Genomic DNA, 19,498 nt, shown 5'->3' with positions numbered 1-19,498 from the left:
CGTATTTAAATGTATGTAAAATTCGATGCAACTTGATTTAAATTTTTTATTTATTGTTGTTGCATTCACTTTGTAGTAAGACATTGAAAAAGAAAAACACTTGATTCTTACCACTTGAGTTTATTTTATTATTTTTTTAGTTTATATTTAGACCTGAAGATGAAAACAAAGCTTCCGAAACTAGTCGGTATAATAAAATAAACACAAATGGTAAAAAAAACATGTGTTTTTCTGGAACAATTTTCAATTTTTATGCGCTGTACAAAAATCATGTTTTCAGGCGTCTCTAACATTTTATGAAAATAAATATTTGTGTTTCTTTTATTTATAAAAACTTCAATTTCACACTATTTGTGTGAGCCTAAGCGGCTGATTATTAGAAATACGTATCAAATTGTGGGTTCGAGCCCAGAAGCGACACTAACCACGGGACCATAACCCGACACACGTTGGATGTTTTATTTATGAGGTCGAACACATTACAACACATTTCTAATAAAATCTTTAAACTAATTTTTCGAATAATCGATGACTTTATTTCAGCCCATATTGATAAACCACGAAGAAGTGTTTGTCTTATAAAAAACTGGTTTATGAGAAGCGACACCTTACTTCCCATTCATATACTGATGGAAAATAATAATCACTGCGGGTGCTAGGATGTACGTTAACCTTCTGCCTGCTTACCTGGGGGTAGTTGGAGAGGATAAAACCCTAAATAAAGACAATGGGATATGTAAAAAAAATATTGAAATCCTATAACTACTCGTCGAGACACGAGGATTTAATATTTTTATATTTTTTATATTGGATTCAATATTTTTTCATGCGTTACCCATATCGTCACTCCTTTCAAGAACGTCATAAATAAAAAATCGACAATTTTCAGTTGTGCATGTTTTCGGAATGCCCAGGAAATGTACTGTAACCCAGCAAAAGCGGCATATTTTTAACTTAATATTTACCCGCTACAGGGCAGAAAGTGTTGATTTTGCATTTTGACGAAAAGGTATTTTTTAATCATTTTTTTTAAATATACTTAATATTTTTCAAATGGAAAAAAAACCTTCAGGTTTTACCTAAAGAGATCTGTTGCGCAGTAAAATGTACTATAAGTGGCTGGATATTTATTTTTAATACATTTTATTATATTCTTAAACTTTAAAAACGATCTCCTGAAAAATCATTTTTTTATATATGACGTTGTTAAAAGGAGTGAGCGAAATGTTGCACAGTAAAAGGGTTCAATAAGTGGCTTGACATTTATTTTTAACACATTTTATTATATTCTTAAAGTTTAAAAACGAGTTCCTGAAAAATCAAGTTTTTTGATTTATGACGTTGTTGAAAGGAGTGAGCGATATGCTCCACCTAGGGAGTAAACATAGAGGAAGAAGAAGATTATTACTCGAATTAAAAGTCTCGCAGCGAATGCGTAACTGGCAGTACACAGTGTAGTCCTTGTACCAACCATGATGTATGGAAATGAAGCATGGAGTTGGCAAAAGAAGGATGAAAGTAGACTGAATGCAGTCGGAATGCGATCTCTCAGTGCGGCTAAATGATGTATGATAGATGTTCCAATGGTGATATAAGGAAATAATGCAAGTCTGAGATAAGCGTTATCGATAAAATTAAGAAACGTGTGTTGAGATAATTTAAAAACGTGGAACGAAAGAATGAGGAAAGAACTGTAAAACCAAATTGGAAATTTCAGCAGAGGAAGACCTAGGAAAACTTGGCATGATCAAGCAAGTCAAATATTAGTGGTCAGAGTCGAAATAATTAGTGGGTACATATAAGGACATGCAATGCGTGGTTGAGTATTTAAAATATACCATATATTTTTTATTTATTTAATATTACCCTGGACTGGTACCTAAAGCGGAGGGCTGATCACCTTTCCTTCATGTGTTAAAAATCAAGATAACACTGCATTTAAATGATGCAGTGCCCTATGCAACATTGGGATGCTTTAAGGGTTTAAAAAGATGAAGAAGATTTATTTTTTATAAACATCTTTTTCTTTATTTATCATTATGTTGTTGAATTAGTTTTAAAATAATAGGCGTAAAATTTTATTAAAGTTTGTAAAAATATGGTTGGATATGATTAGCCATTTTTATAAAAAAATAATAGATTTAAATAGTTAGAAACAATAAAAAAAAACCTATGTAAAAAGAACTCCACGGACAAGACACACGAGGTGGCTTGGTGGGTCTTTGAATTTTTTTTAAATCCATTTTTATATATTTTTTAAATGAATGAATACAGTTTATGTAAAAAAAAATAAAAAAAAATATTAGAGCGTTTTCAAAATTTATTTACACGTACTGGTAAGAGCCTCTTTTAGGGCATATTCATATTTATAAATAAAAACAATTAATAACAATACGTTAAGGTAAATCATGGCCCTTTTAAATTGAATTAAAAAATATTAACAGATATAAAACTAGTGTAGTATTTTGCAATTTTTCTCTTCCTGTTCTCCTCGAACGTAGAAAAAATTAATAAAAATGCAACTAAAATACGTTATTTTGTAAAAAATACGAACAATTTGACAGGCGCATTTTTTTAATACATGTGCGTAGTGGATATTTCTACAAAGTGCCATAAAGGTTTAGATCGTTTTCACATTGTCAATACGAAATTGATAGGAGTAAAGACGGTTTTACAATCGAAATTTTATATATATATATATATATATATATATATATATATATATATATATATATATATATATATATATATATATATATATATATATATATATATATATATATATATATATATATATATATATATATATATATATATATATATATATATAAAATGTATAGATCTATTTTGAGATGTCAATATATGGGATAGAATTATTGAACATATTAAGGCCAAGTATTCGTTAATCGCACTTTTATTTTCTCTGAATTCAGGTAACATTTTACGTGAATAATTTGTTTCTTAAAACAAGGAAAAATAAGTTTTCCTTAGAAATAATTATATAGTTTTGAAAAGAAAAGAGCAATTAAAAAGTAATATTTTTTTTAAGTACAAAAATATGTTTTCTATGTTTATTCTACAAAAAAGTTTCCAATATAAATACTTTAAAAAAAATCGAGCGTAAGGACACGTCGAGCCCTGAGCGCGGCTCTGCGCATTCTGATTAAAACGCTTGAGTTCTGGGAATTTACTATCCTTGTTGATAAAAAACTAAAAACGCATCTGGTTGCCAAATTATTCCCAACATCTCCATTTCCGCAATGCAATTACAATGAAGCACCCTTGAGGTTGGTAACCTTATGAAAATGGCGTTATATAAATGGTCTGGATGATAATCACACACACGAGAAACGCCATAAAATATCATTTTCATTTTTATTATTTAAGCTTATAATCTTGGTCACAACTGTCGCCAAGAAAAGGCGATTCAGTTGGCTTGGCCATGTACTCCGCATGCCTCCCGAGAGCCGCCATCAAGCTTGCCTCCTTTACAAGGTATCAGGTTCGCGCCGTCCAGGTCGACCACTGCTGACAACTCGTCGGCAGTTCTCGTCAGAACTTCGGGACGCGGATCTGACTTGGGAGGATGCAAGGGAGCTGGCAGCCGACAGAAAAGCCTGGAGACAGTTTGTGGACTCCATATGCTCCACCTCCGTAGTGTAATGGTCAGCACGCTCGGCTACCGTTCTGGAGGACCCGGGTTCGATTCCCAGGGAGGGTAAGAATAAATATGAGTGATTTTTTCACTGTAATATTTATTCAATATTACCCTGGACTGGTACTTGAAACGGAGGGCTGATCACCTTTCCTTCATGTGTAAACGATCAAGATAACACTGCGTTTATATGACGCAGTACCCTATGCACCATTGGGGTGCGGATAAGGGTTTTATTATTTATTATTTTATTATATGCTCCACCTAGGGAGCGGATATGGTTTTATAATATAATAATAAGCTTATAATTTGACCAGATAATTTATTTACTACATTTCGAGTGTGTTTAAATACTTATGAACAAGTATTTAGACACACTCAAAATGTTACAATTTCATGTTTTTAAAATAGAAAATAAATTATACTCTAATTTGGCTATTGTGAAACCAATGTCAGGTCTGTAACGAGATAAGTGAGTATGCTCGGAGAAAGAGGTAAGTAAAGAAATTCCACTGTACGTGTATTACTGTCCCTTGCAGCGCGCTAACCACACAACCGGTGAACGATTTAACGGCACAAAGGAAAAAGAGACATGGTATTAATTAGGCAACTGAATAAATTCAGTGGATATGGTGTGTCGCTTTCTGCAAAGTGACTGTTACTGGAGAAATAGCTGAGCACTGTCGAGACGAGGCCATAAACTTGGCCGATAAACCGATGTTGGTCAGTCGGTCGAAGAGATTTCTTGGCGTCGCACATGCGCACAGAACGCGAGTCAATTTCAGATCAAAATTCCAAAATAATACGCGAATTCAAAACTCGACACCCATGTGAATAGTCACCTAAAAAAAACAGTCAATTTCGGATACAGCGAGTTCGATTAATAACAGTTTAAAATATACATAAAACAATTTAAAAATTAAAGTATTTGAACGTGATTTTATTTAATTTGTAAATTTTTATAAAGTGCAGTGAAGTGATGTTTATATTTTAATAATATAATACAAATATACCCTGTTAAAATGTTTGCACAAAAATGATTTTAAGGGTAGAAAGCAAACGGGTTTATATTGAAAAAAATCAATAATAATGAAAAGATAATTTTGTAAATTTTTCGTCAAATTTACGTGCCGCGATGGGTAGGGTCGTCAAAAAGATGACGGCGTCTTTGAAAAAGACTGTCATAGATCGGAATTCGAACTGCGCAATGACAAAGCGCTTCCGGTTTTCACCGGAAGCTGAAAAGTGTTGCAACATAAAGGAGAATATCATGAAGAACAGGAATGTTTACAAGAAATCTAGTTGTGTCATAATATTGAGCTTCCAGCTGGTATTGCTGTTGGTGATTTTCAATTATTTTGTGGAGTTTGCTGATGCTGGTTCCGGAACGAGAGGAAGACATAACAAGGCCATGCAGTTTAGAGGTATTTTAAATTGACAATCTATATATCGTCGGTGTACTGGCAAAAAACGTTAACTCTTAAAATCCCTGTTTGAATGATCCCTATAATTTAAAGCTGAATAAAATACCCGCTAATTAACTTAAACATGAATTAATTTGCTTTTAAAACCACATAAATATGACATTTGAAACTATTTGTCAGTTTGTAGAACGTTGAAAACTTTATAATACTGTATCATGTCGGGTTGTGGTCCCGTGGTTAGTGTCGCGGACTCTTAAGTCAGAGTTTCTCGGTTCGAACCCACTCTTCCACAATTTGATACCTATTTCTATTAATGAGCCGCTTAGGCTCACAGAAATAGTATGAAATTGAAATATTTGTGTAAATAATAGAAATACAAATATTTCTTTTTATTTAAACAAAATACAAAGTAAATGCTTTAAATATAAATAATATTAAGAATATAATTAAAATATTTTTGTTCGTTTGTGCAAAACTTTAAATCTCTCTACAACATTTTGATTGTGTCCAAATACTTGTTCACAAAATCTGGATTATCTCCAATTACAGGAGTTATTTTCATATAATTTTTTTTTGACATCTCATCAAAGATGAAGAAGAATATGGAAGTCTGGTCATTTACGGGGCTGACGACCGTCATAGGCTGGTGGTGTTGGTAAGTGATCACTTAAACCAGCCTATGACGGTCGTCAGCCCCGTAAATGCCCAGACTTCCATATTCTTCTTCATCTTTGATGAGATGTCAAAAAAATAAAATAATAATAATAATATTTAAATCTCTCAAAGTAATTCACGGAATGCTTTGAAATTTAAAACGTTTTTTGAACGTTGCAATTGAATTCAGACGCGTTTTTGATGAATGTATCTTACACAATAAAAAAAAAGAAAATTTTTGGTTTATACTTACTCAAAACTATCAAGTTAATAACCGATTTCTTAAAAATATTGACACAACGTCGTATTCAAATACGCAGTGTTTTTATCTATCTGCAAAAATGAAAATATAAATGTGAGTTTGTGCAAAATCTAAAATGTCCTAATGTTAACCAAGGATTGCCTTGAAATTTTGACACAACGTAGCATTCAATTACACGCATGAATTGATGCATGTTAATGTTACTTGGTAAAATATCTTACACCTTCTTCACGGATTGCTTTGAAATTTCGACACAAGGTTGCATTCAATTACACGCATGTTTTTATATATCAGTGTAAATGACAGTAAGATCTAAGCTTAAAAGAAAAACAGTGGTATTATACCACTTTTAAGTTTATTAATGTAAACACGTCTACCATAGTTTTGAGAACGTTTATAGTTCTATTTAAATTATGTAATTCCACGAATTCATACCAAATCGATAACACTCTTCTTATCATTCATCGTTCACTTTGTGTAATACCACTTAAAATAACTGGTCTAATTCTAAGCTCCATATAAAAATAAAACATTTTTTCAAGCTTCTCCCAGTATGTGAAATAATCAGTTTAGGATCTTACATACATCTGAATAACATATTTTCATCTGAATAAAATCTGCTTAGTAAAATATTTTCAAACCAACCATAAATGACTCCAGTGAGCTCCAACGTAAAGCGAAATGAGATTTATGTATACTTATGAGTTCCAAAAAATCGAGAAGTGTGGTTGTTAATCATGGTGAATGTTACACTTGTGTAAAGTGAGCACTAATCCAGACTAGACAGACAGGTCATAAGTATTGTAAATTCCCAATCATACATATTATTCTTCATCTATGTTGAGAAATCAAAATGTTAAATGTAAATATTCAGGTATAATAAATAAAAAAATCACAATATTTTGTTTTGATCCACCTGGGAATCGCACCCGGGACCTCCAGCACTGTAGCCTAGCGCGCTAACCACTACATTATGAAGACAGATAAATTCATCAAACTAATTATTTTAAATTGGGCTCTACGCACCATTCAAAAATAATAAATGTAAAAAAAAAGTTAAAAAAAAATAACTGGGTTTCGCGCTTTACCCATAGTTGGTATCTTAGTACACTATTTTTCATACATATGTTTTTTGAGAAACTTGAACGATGCATTTTTTGGGGTTTAGTTACATCAAGTATTTCGTAGTTTATGATGCAAAGGGCACTTTTTATTAAACATTATAATTAAAATTATTATTATTCATGTTGTATTCCCATTTTCCTGTAATTTAAAAAAATACGTTAAACTCTGGAAATTCGATAGTTCTGATCATGTCCCTACTAATTTGCTACTAATTAGAGAGTTGAATATTATATTCCGACTAAAGAGAGATAAAAAAATATGAAAAAAGAAATATTTCTGTTTTTATTAATAACTTTTTTTTTATTTTTTATTTGATTTATCTATTGTAAAACCAACAGAATATTTACAAAAAAAAACATTATATAATAAAATTTAAAAAATAAAATTCCAATTACAGGTTTTCACTGTACAATGTACATAAAACTGTAATGTACATAAAATTATAACTATATAATAAACTTACATAACATGTTTTTATCAAATAACAGAAATTTTCTTTATCTTTATCAAATACTCAAATAGACGTCACGTTAAAAGAAACATTATTGATGTCTATTTCATTAAGCACAAATATTTCAATTTCATACTATTTCTGTGAGTCTAAGCGGCTCATTATTAGAAATAGGTTTCAAATTGTGGGAGAGTGGGTTCGAACCGAGAAACTCTAACTTAAGAGTCTGCGACACTAACCACGGAAACAGAACCCGACACTTAATGAATAAAGTTACTTTGATTTCATGCTGTTCTTACACATCCTGAAAATATTTATCATATGAGTTAAAATATTAATCATAGGTCGGACTAAAGATCAACATGTACTCAGATTGTTTTAAAACACCCATAGTGCATGTTTTTTTTTGTAAAATCCGTTAAGAAAGTATGTAAAACGGCACATAATCTAATGGATACGTCTAAAGATAAAAAAGGTAGTTGATTCTAGGAAAATAATGGTTTAAAGAATTATCTATTGTTCAAACTAGAAGATAAGTATGTAAGTGCTCACAGTTCACATTCCAATAACCTTTTCGATCCTGATGTAATCCTGGTATGTGAAACACTTTTTTGTTTATATATAACCTACGTAGGAACATGATAAACGGTGTTGCATAAGCCGCAGATAGATTAAAGAGTAACTTGGACGTTTTCTAATTCCGAAGATGAGAACACCTTAAATATCCTAATAATGTACATACGTAATTTAGATTTCAATTTAAAAATAAAACATTTGTGTTATAAAAGACTTCCAAGACCACTTCCTGAGTTTATTAATGTAATCACGGCTGGTTTCAAGAACTACAGATGTTCTCGAAACTAGTCGTGTTTACATTAATGAACTCAAAAAGTGGTCTTATACGAGGGTTTTGATTTTATATTTAAATCATTATGTCATTCCACAAAATCAATTCCAAATCAATGAATAACGTAATTTCTTCTTCATATTCAAACGTTTATCCGCACCCGATGGTGCATAGGGCGCTGCATCATATAAACACAATGTTATCTTATCGCTAACACGTGAAGGAAAGGTGATCAGCCTTCCGCTTCAGGTACCAGTCCAGGGTAATATTGAATTAATATTTTAGTAAAAAAATTACTTATATTTATTTGACCCGCCTGGGAATCGAACCCGGGACCTCCAGAACGGTAGGTGAGCCTGCTGATTATTACACTACGAAGGCGAAAAAATGCGGTTAAATGGAATTTAGCTAATATTATTTGTCTGCCTCCGTAGTGTAATGGTCAGCACGCTCGGCTACCATTCTGAAGGCCCCGGGTTCGATTCGCAGGGGGGTTCAAATAAATATAACTGATTTTTTTACTGTAATATTTATTCAATATTATCCTGGACTGGTACCTGAAGCTGAGGGCTGATCACCTTTCCTTCATGTGTAAACGATCAAGATAACACTGTGTTATATGACGCAGTGCCCTATGCACCATTTTGGTGCGGATAAGGGTTTAATTATATTATTATATTAATATTAAATAATAATAATAAAAAATAGCAGTTATTAGTTAAAACTTTCCTAGACGGTGTATAATATCCCGGTTGAATTATTGTATTACATCCGGGGCAAGAAGATGTGTAATATAACTCAGTATTCATGTAATTCCTACTGTTTTACGATCAGTTTAACAAATTAAGCGTGTGTCATTTAGAGAAAGAGTGTTTGCTCTAGAGAAATGCTTAATACGAGAACAGGATGGACCGAAAAGTGTGACATATTCTTATTTTTCTAATTAACTGACTAACCATAGTGCCGCTTCCTTCAGGGATAGGTGGAGATGAAATCTCTCTGTCTTTGAAAACATTATTCGCCTCTTCAACATTCATGCATCTCCTCATATATTTTCATTCATTCAAACCCTTATCCGCATCCCAATGATGCATAGGGCACTGCATCATATAAACGCAGTGTTATCTTGATCGTAAACACATGAAGGAAAGGTGATCAGCCCTCCGCTTCAGGTACCAGTCCAGAGTAATATTGAATAATTATTACAGTGAAAAAAAACACTTATTTTTATTTGACCCCTATGGGAATCGAACCCGGGACCTCCAGAACGGTAGCCGAGCGTGCTGACCATTACACTACAGTGGCGGATATACCCGCCTCATATATACCCGCCGATTATTCCGATTACTGACCTGACCACGTCCAAGTATTTGACATACTTGATCATGCCAAGTTTTCCTCGATCTTTTTCTGCTTCCATTTCTAACTACAATGGACTTTTATATTTGTTTGACCGTTCTTACCTCACTCATTCGTTCTACATGTCCAAACCATCTCAACACACCTTTCTTGAGTTTATCGATTATGCTTATTTAGGTCTTGCTTTCCTTCCTTATTTCACCATTCAAACATTTATCGTACATTCGTCTGAGTGATCTCATTTCAACTGCATTCAGTCTACTTTCATATCTGCATTCATGTATCTTCTTATACAAACATGTACAGGTATGTATAAGGAGACGCATGAATGTCGAAGAGGTGAAAAATGTTTGCAAGGCAGAGTGGTGTGGAGCTCTATTCTCTCTGCCTATCCCTGCAGAAAGCGCCGTGATGGTAAGCATTCTGTAAATATTTACAATAAGAATTTGTAACATTTTGAGTGTGTCCAAATACTTGTTCACAAAATCTGGATTATCTCCAATTACAGGAGTTATTTTCATATTATTTTTTGACATCTCATCAAAGATGCAGAAGAATATGGAAGTCTGGGCATTTACGGGGCTTACGACCGTCATAGGCTGGTTTAAGTGATTTAATATAAGAGTTTCTGCTTAATAAAAAGCTTCTTTACATCTCACCAATAGATGTCTCTAGTGAAGTTTTAGTGATTCATGAACAAGGTTTCTAAATTGGTTCATATATATAGAACTTCCAAGAATTTGAGTAGTGTGGTTGTCAATAATGGGTAGAATTGGTGAATGTTACACGTGTGTAAAGTGATCACTTAAACCAGCCTATGACGGTCGTAAGCCCCGTAAATGCCCAGACTTCCATATTCTTCTTCATCTTTGATGAGATGTCAAAAAATAATAAGAATTTGAAATGTTATAAAAAATCGCTAATTATTGCCCATTGTATTTTTAAGTATTTTTTAAAATGTACTACTATTCAACTTCTATTTTCAGTTTTAGACTATCGCAACTCAATAAAAAACGGAAATAAAAAAAGGTTAACTATACATGGTATAAATATAAATAAAATGCTTACCAAAAATATATTAAAAATAAAGTACTTTTAATATGTAATTATTGTTGTTTTTAATATACGACGATATAAAAAAGGAATGTAAGGCTGAACGAGGAATAATTGAAAAGATTAGGAAGAGTTATTTGCATGGATAACGAGAGAATGACTAAGAAAATATATGTGGCGAACGTGAGAGGGAAAACAAAACGTGGACGACCGAAAAGGACTTGGCACGATTAGATCAATCAGAACCTAAAATCTGGCGGTGTCAAAAGTCTGCGTAATCGGACGGCATGTATGACTAGATGTATGGATGCGAGGAGTGTATGTCAGGAGAGAAGAGTGTGGCGTTCCATCCTCTCTGCCTACCCCTGCGGTGAAACGGCGTGATGGCAGTAGTAGTAGTAGTTGTTTTAATTTTAATTTTACATGGTAAATACCACTTTTTCTTAAAATCTACTGTGACACGTGTTTCGATACTTTCCTCACCATTTTAAAACACCGTCACTGTGTTAAAAATTATGCTGCATGCATCAAAACACGTGTCACAATAGATTTTTTTTTAAAGTGGTATAAGGTAAGTAAAACTTAGATTAAAAATGGATAGAAATGACCACAAAGTGACTGCCGAATCAATTAATGAAATTATCGTATCGCTTTGGGGGGCTGAGGTGCAGACAGGCGGGGTCTAACAACAGTTAGACACACTTTTTTACACACTTTCGCTTGCACCTCTAGTCTTGACGCATCCGATACTAGTCCACAGTTTGTATACATAATTAATTATGACGCAGTTCGTAAGCAGAGTGACTATTTAGTACAGCGCGTTACAGTTATGTGGTCTCTGCGAACGCTCAAATTATATGTTATGAATTAGCGTGTGGTGTCGATAACGCAACGGTGATATTAGTCGATTATTCAAAATATTCTCCATGTAAGAAATGCACCGTCTCTTATAACTTTTAAGAAACGTCTGAGACATTACTATTTATCATTAGAATCCTAACTGTCCACCAAACCTCCTCCCTTAGTTTTTCCCTCTACCTCCTCCTTTTTTCCTTTGCCCTCCTTATTATCATCTTTTGCAATTTTTTTATGTTCAAGTACTATCTACCCTCTGATTGCAAACAACTATATATGGTATCAAACATTTTGATCAATATCGCTAGTATTGTACGTGAAGTTTCATAAAATAAAATAAAAATAAATAAAATACAATATTTTGAGTGACTCCAAACCTTCGTTTACAAATCTGGGTTTAGTCCACTTAGAAAAAATTTATAAAAAAAATAATGTTTTGATATGTAATATATGCTGGAGTGGAGTGTCCCTAGTTCGATTCTCAGGGGGAAGGGGTGAAAATAAATACATTTTAGTGTTTTACACTCTTATATTTATTTGTCCGCCTCCGTGGTGTAATGGTTAGTGTGTTTAACTACCTTGTTGGAGGTCCCGGGTTCAATTCCCTGGGGGAGAGGGGGGTAAAAATAAATACAAGTGTTTTTTCTATCCTAATATTTATTTAATATTACCCTGAACTGGTACCTGAGCGGAGGGCTGATCACCTTTCCTTCACGTGTTAACGATCAAGATAACTCTGCGTTTATATGATTGAGATAGGAAAAGAAGGATGAAAACAGACCAAATGCGATCCCTCAGACGGATGTGCGGTAAAATGATGTACGACAGGTGTTTGAATGGTAATATGAGGAGAGAATACAAGGCTCAGATAAGCACTATCGATAAAATTAAGAAAGGTGTGTTTGAGATGGTTTGGGCATGTGAATAAAATGAGTGAAGAAAACAGTAAAAAACATGAGGTGAACATAGTAAGAAATGGAAGCAGAAAAAGACCGATGAAAACTTGACAAGATCAAGTATTGCAAATACTTGCGTGCGGTCAGGTTAGGAGTTGGAATAATCGCTGGTTATGCATAAATGTAGAAGTGGCGAATATTGTTTGCAAAGACAAAGTAGTGTGGCGTTTTATACTCTCTGCCTACCCCTACGGAAAAACGGCGTGATCGTAAGTAAGTTAATATAAATAAATTTATATTTTTTGTTGGATCAGGTATTCAAATACGTTAAAATGAACTAAAATTAATTGTTTTTTTTTGTCTTTCTCTCTTTCAAAATTTTTATTTTTATACAAATGTCAAATCGTAATAATTTAATTTTAATTTTAATGACCTGATGACGGAATGATTTTTCGAAACCGGTCGTCACAAATAAGTATTATTACACAAAGTAAAAAAAGTGCTTGGAAAAAATGGTAGAACACAAAGTAAACAATGTATGATGAGGAGAGTGTTTTATTACTATACCGCAAAGTTATCAATGCTTTTAATATACAAAATATATAAAATTGAATTTCCACGAGTTTGGTTGAACAGGAACCAATTGATTTTTCCACTTCCACTGTTCTACAAGGTCTCGATCTCAATTTATCATCTTTGCGTTCCACAACGTTGATTATCAATACCATTTATATGACGTGCTATTTTTGAGAACTACAAATGTTCCCAACAAAAGCCGAAAATACAATCTAATTATATTTTCACGTGTAGATGAGAACATCTGTAGTTCGGCTGTCCAAACTCAAAACACAGTAAGGGACATTTTTTGTTTATTTATTGATTTGGCGTTTAATTTGTAGAACTCTATTTTAATTTATGTATTAATTTTAAATCAAACATAGATTTTTCGAGTCTACTAAGTTGTATTTTTTTAACAAAAACGTTATCAAACGAATGACATTCGTTTGATAATGCCCTAACAAGGCGAAACAATTGTCACAATATAATTTTTTAAGTGTTTTTGTTAATAAAATACAACGTAGTAGACTCAAAAAATCTGTGTTTGATTTAAAATTAATACATACATTTTTTTGTAGTACGTTTTTTTTGCATTTTCGGACGAAGTTGATACTACTTAGCCCAAAAATGCAAAAAAAAAACGTACTACAAAAAAATGACCCTTGCTGTGTTTTAAGTTTGGACAGCCGAGTTCTCGAAACTAGTCGTGTTTACAATATTTTATCCAGCACAATTCACATGTCCGCTTCCGTAGTGTAATGGTCTGCTACCGTTCTGGAGGTCCCGGGTTCGATTCCTAGGGGGGGTCAAATAAATATAAGTTATTTTTTCACTGTGATATTTATTCAATAATACCCTGGACTGGTACCTGAAGCGGAGGGTTGATCACCTTCCCTTCATGTGTGAACGATGACACTGCGTTTATAAGACGCAGTGCCCTATGCACCATTGGGGTGCGGATAAGGGTTTTACTTTCTCACTACAATTTACATTGAATTCTTTCTAGACACTTAAGCCAGCGAAGATCATTTTTTCCTGTGTAAACGATCAAGATAACACTGCGTTTATATAAAGCAGTGCCCTATGCACCATTGGGGTGTGGATAAGGGTTTTATTATTATTATTATTATTATTTGACACGAACAGATGTCGGTCAGCAACTGTCTCCCCGCTCTTGCTCTATGGAGCACATTTGCGTTGCTATTTGATCCACCATATTTTTATTATATCTTTACTTTTTTACGCGGTATTATGTCCGCCTCCGTAGCGTAATGGTCAGCATGCTCAGCTACCGTTCTGGAGGTCCCGGGTTCGATTCCCAGGGGGGGTCAAATAAATATAAGTAATTTTTTCACTTTAATATTTATTCAATAATACCCTGGACTGGTACCTGAAGCGGGGGGCTGATCACCTTTCCTTCATGTGTAAACGATCAAGATAACACTGCGTTTATATAAAGCAGTGCCCTATGCACCATTGGGGTGCGGATAAGGGTTTTATTATTATTATTTTTATTATTTGACACGAACAGATGTCAGCCAGCAACTGTCTCCCTGCTCTTGCTCTATGGAGCATATTTGCGTTGCTATTCGATCCGCCATATTTTTATTATATCTATACTTTTTTACGCGGTGGATGTGTATGTGGAACGTGTAACGTATCCACCGCGTAAACTACTACTACTACTACCATCACGCCATTTCCCCGCAGGGGTAGGCAGAGAGGATGGAACGCCACACTCTTCTGTCCTGACATACACTCCTAGCCTCCTTCACATCCATACATCTAGTCATACATGCCCTCCGATTACGCAGACTTTTGACACCGCCAGATTTTAGGTTCTGATTGATCTGATCGTGCCAAGTCTTTTTCGGTCGTCCAAGTTCTGTTTTCCCTCTCACATTCGCCGCATATATTTTCTTAGTCATTCTCTCGCTATCCATTCGCTCCACATGTCCATACCACCGCAAAGAGCTCTTTCTAATCTTTCCAATTATTCCTCGTTCAGCCTTACATTCCTTTCTTATATCGTCGTTTTTAATTCTGTCATACAATGATTTTCGACACATTCGTCTGAGGGAGCGCATTTCAACAGCATTCACTCTGCTTTCATCCTTCCTTTGCCAGTTCCATGTTCCGCGTAAATGAGAAGTCCACTATATCCCTAAATGACGCACTTCACAGACCGTATTCGTGTCTTGTCGGTATATACAAGTGTTGCACCGAATCAGTCGTCCGAAGAATAGTAATTTCCGTTTCTGGAGCGTGAAGCACTTGACTCGAGGGAATCAGGCCCATAACTAATTCCCAAATTATCACTTTCCTCCAAATATGAGCCACTGTGCTGTCTTTTACTATACCTTAACATGCACACACACACCTACACACAAATAAGTATATATACATAAATAAACTTGAAATTATACAAAATAAAGCGATGAGAATAGTTCTTAAGAAAAATAAATATAGCAATGTAAAAAAAATGAGAGATGAACTAAAATGGTTATCTGTTAGAAGAAGACTTAAATTTAATATGTTGATATTTATACATAAATTTTTTCACGATAAATTACCAAAATATTTTAAGGATAAAGTTGTCTTAAACAAAAATTGTCATGAATATGCTACTAGACAAAAGGATAAAATAAGACTACCATTATTGAAAAGAGCTGAGTCGCAAAATTGCTTGATGTATAAGGGTTTAAAAATGTATGATGAGATGCCTGAATGTATGAAGAATGAAAAGTGTCTGAAAGAATTTAAAAATAAATGTCTAAGTTACTGTAAGGAAATGTAAATATATAAAGATGATGTAAATGTATATAATACTTTATATTAGTTTTAATATAAGCTAACTTAAGAAATAAATAAAAAAAAAATAAAAAAAAAATACACACACCTACAGCCAAGCTAGCGGTTCACAACGGCGTGCTGGCACCGACACGAATGTATGGAAGCGAAACATGGAACTGGCAAAGAAAGGATGAAAGCAGAGTGAACGCTGCTGAAATGCGCTCCCTCAGACGAATGTGTGGAAAATCATTGTATGACAGAATTAAAAACGAAGATATAAGAAAGGAATGTAAGGCTGAACGAGGAATAATTGCAAAGATTAGGAAGAGTTCTTTACGGTGGTATGGACATTGGAGCGAATTGATAATGAGAGAATGACTAAGAAAATATATGTGGCGAATGTGAGAAGGAAAACAGAACGAGGACGACCGAAAAAGACTCGGCACGATCAGATCAATCAGAACCTAAAATCTGGCGGTGTCAAAAGTCTGCGTAATCGGAGGGCATGTATGACTAGATGTATGGATGTGAAGGAGGCGAGGAGTGTATGTCAGGACAGAAGAGTGTGGCGTTCCATCCTCTCTTCCTACCCCTGCGGGGAAACGGCGTGATGGTATTAATAGTAGTAGTACATAATATTGAGTGATAAATAGGTAGGATGACTGATAAAACTTGATAATTTGACATTTTTGTTTTTATTTCTTGAATGTTTTTCGCGGAAACTTTGTGACACGTTTTATAAACTTTATAAAATTAAACAACTTTGTTTTAACCACTTCTTTTTATTATTAACCTACCGGTTTCGACAAGAACCTTGTCACCATCAGGGTTAATTAAATTCTAAAACATTAAAAACATTAAAATACTCATAAATAATTACATGTCCGCCTCCGTAGTGTAATGGTCAGCACGCTCGGCTATCGTTCTGGAGGTCCCGGGTTCGATTCCCAGGGGGGGTCAAATAAATATAAGTGATTTTTTCACACTAATATTTATTCAATATTATCCTGGACTGGCACCTGAAGCGGAGGGCTGATCACCTTTCCTTCATAAGTAAAAACGATCATGATAACACTGCGTTTATAAGACACAGTGCCCTATGCACCATTGGGGTGCGGATAAGGGTTTTATACTAATAATAATAATAATTAATTACATTCCCTTACCACAAACTAAATCCTAATTTGATGCTGTAATTTATAGGAATTAAAGAGAGCAAACGAGATGTCTGCATAATAATTATTATCCTGAATTTGCCAATCACCTAATAGAAAATAATCACACATTTGATAATAACAAAGGTCTATGTATATTACACACATGAAACAGAGGATTTAAATTAGATAACTTAAAAATATTAGAAATTAATAAAGCAACTAAAAATAATTGGCAACTAAAAAATACAAATATTATTTTTGACATCTCATCAAAGATGAAGAAGAATATGGAAGTCTGGGCATTTACGGGGCTTATGACCGTCATAGGCTGGTTTAAGTGATCACTTTACACGCGTGTAACATTCACCAATTCTACCCATTATTGACAACCACACTGCTCAAATTCTTGGAAGTTCTATATATATGAACCAATTTAGAAACATTGTTCTTGAATCACTAGAACTTCACTAGAGACATCTATTGGTGATGTTTTCTCATGTGTGTGATTATAATCCAGGATTCGGACCTCACATACTAATATAAGAGTTTCTGCTTAATAAAAAAGCTTCTTTACATGTCACCAATTGATGCCTCTAGTGAAGTTCTATTGATTCAAGAACAATGTTTCTAAATTGGTTCATATATATAGAACTTCCAAGAATTTGAGCAGTGTGGTTGTCAATAATGGGTAGAATTGGTGAATGTTACACGTGTGTAAAGTGATCACTTAAACCAGCCTATCACGGTCGTCAGCCCCGTAAACGCCCAGACTTTCATATTCTTCTTCATCTTTGATGAGGTGTCAAAAATAATATGAAAATAACTCCTGTAATTGGAGATAATCCAGATTTTGTGAATAAGTATTTGGACACACTCAAAATGTTGTAAAAAAATACACAAGTCAACGATTTTTCTAAAAGTCCGTTATTAAATATGTTTCCAATCACTCAACATCCCTGATCACTTTTGATTGTGGCTACTTATCAAAAAAAATAAACCCGAGCTCTTTTGCCAAAATATTTTAAATTTTGTAAAGTAGATAGTGTTTTAGTATTAATCAGTCTTGAAAAAGAAGCGGTTAGCTTCGAAACCGGTAGACATTATAATTAAGTTTTAATAAAGTGTTTTTTAACCATAATACAAAGTTATCAATGCTTTTAATATCCAAAATATATAATAAAGTATTTATGGTGATTTTAAAACAAAGTTATATTTAAAAAAATATATAAGTAAACTTACGTCGCACCGTATTGGAGAAATCCCTCAAAGATTTTGAAGCTATTTATTTTAAAATGCAACAAAAAACTATGACAATTACATATATTTACAAAAATAAAGACAAAAACATGTTTTTCTCTATGTTTTATTGTATTTTAAGCTTAAGATGACAATACATACGTATGATGTATTATGTTTCGAAATATTTAGAGCGTATTTTCTTACAAAAATACGCTATTATTTTGTAAAGAAAACGTATTTGGAGATGTCATACTAACCTATTGACCATTTATGAAGCAATATTTTATAAATGGTCAAGACCAAAGTAAATAACCTATATTTTATTTGAAACTTACTTGGTAAAAACCACATGTGCTTGAAATCTTTTGTGACTCGTGATTCAATTCATTCAACGTCACAATCAAATCAAACACCGTTTGAAAAAAAAAATAGAATTTCATTTATTTCTTAATCATCCTTCAAACCCTTATCCGCACCCGATAGTGCATAGGGCACTGCGTCATATAAACGCAGTGTTATTTTGATCGTTCACACATGAAGGAAAGGTAATCAGCACTCCGCTTCAGGTTCTAATCCAGGGTAATATTGTATAAATATTACAGTAAAAAAATCACGTAAATTCATTTGACCCACCCGTGGGAATCGAACCTGGGACCTCCAGTACGGTAGCCGAGCGTGCTGACCATTACACTACGATGGGGGTTATTATATTTAACAAGTAAAATTTAAAATTTAAATGTATACGTAAGGAGTTTCTTACATTCATACATCCAGTCATACATGACCTCCGGTTAGTAAGACTTTTGACACGACCAGGTGTCAATTACTGTCTTAGTAAATTTTTGAAAAAAAAACTGTTTTTACTATTTTCGATTAATATTTATAAAATAAATCAGATTATTTATTTATGTACCCCTGTTTTTTTTAAAGAGAAATATTTGTGTTTTTATTATTTACACAAAGATTACAATTTCATAATATTTCTGTGAGTTAAGCGGCTCATTATTAGAAATAGGTATCAAATTGTGGTAGAGTGGGTTCGAACCGAGAAACTCTGACTTAAGAGTCCGCAACACTAACCACTAACCAAGTATTTGACATACCTGATTGAGCCAAGTTTTCCTCAGTCTTCCTCTGCTTCTTTTTCCAACTACATTCACCTCATAAATT

General features: G+C 33.6%; 1 protein-coding gene across 1 annotated transcript in view; it reads left to right on the top strand.

Moving 5' to 3' along the window:
* The first annotated feature begins 4,812 nt into the window (after positions 1-4,812).
* LOC148302713 (uncharacterized) overlaps positions 4,813-19,498 on the top strand; it is a 50,000-nt gene continuing 35,314 nt past the window's right edge. The window contains exon 1 of the mRNA XM_088271146.1: positions 4,813-5,079. Within this exon, the coding sequence (XP_088127272.1) occupies positions 4,863-5,079 (217 nt within the window). The 5' untranslated portion in view covers positions 4,813-4,862. The remainder of the gene's footprint in view (positions 5,080-19,498) is intronic.

The sequence above is a fragment of the Brachycentrus maculatus genome, unplaced genomic scaffold, assembly GCF_059751285.1.
Source record: "Brachycentrus maculatus isolate JH-2025_06_01 unplaced genomic scaffold, ASM5975128v1 h1tg000420l, whole genome shotgun sequence".
Classification (NCBI taxonomy): domain Eukaryota; kingdom Metazoa; phylum Arthropoda; class Insecta; order Trichoptera; family Brachycentridae; genus Brachycentrus; species Brachycentrus maculatus.
Note: the sequence above shows the minus strand (reverse complement) of the source record. Positions and strands in the feature narration are given on the sequence as shown.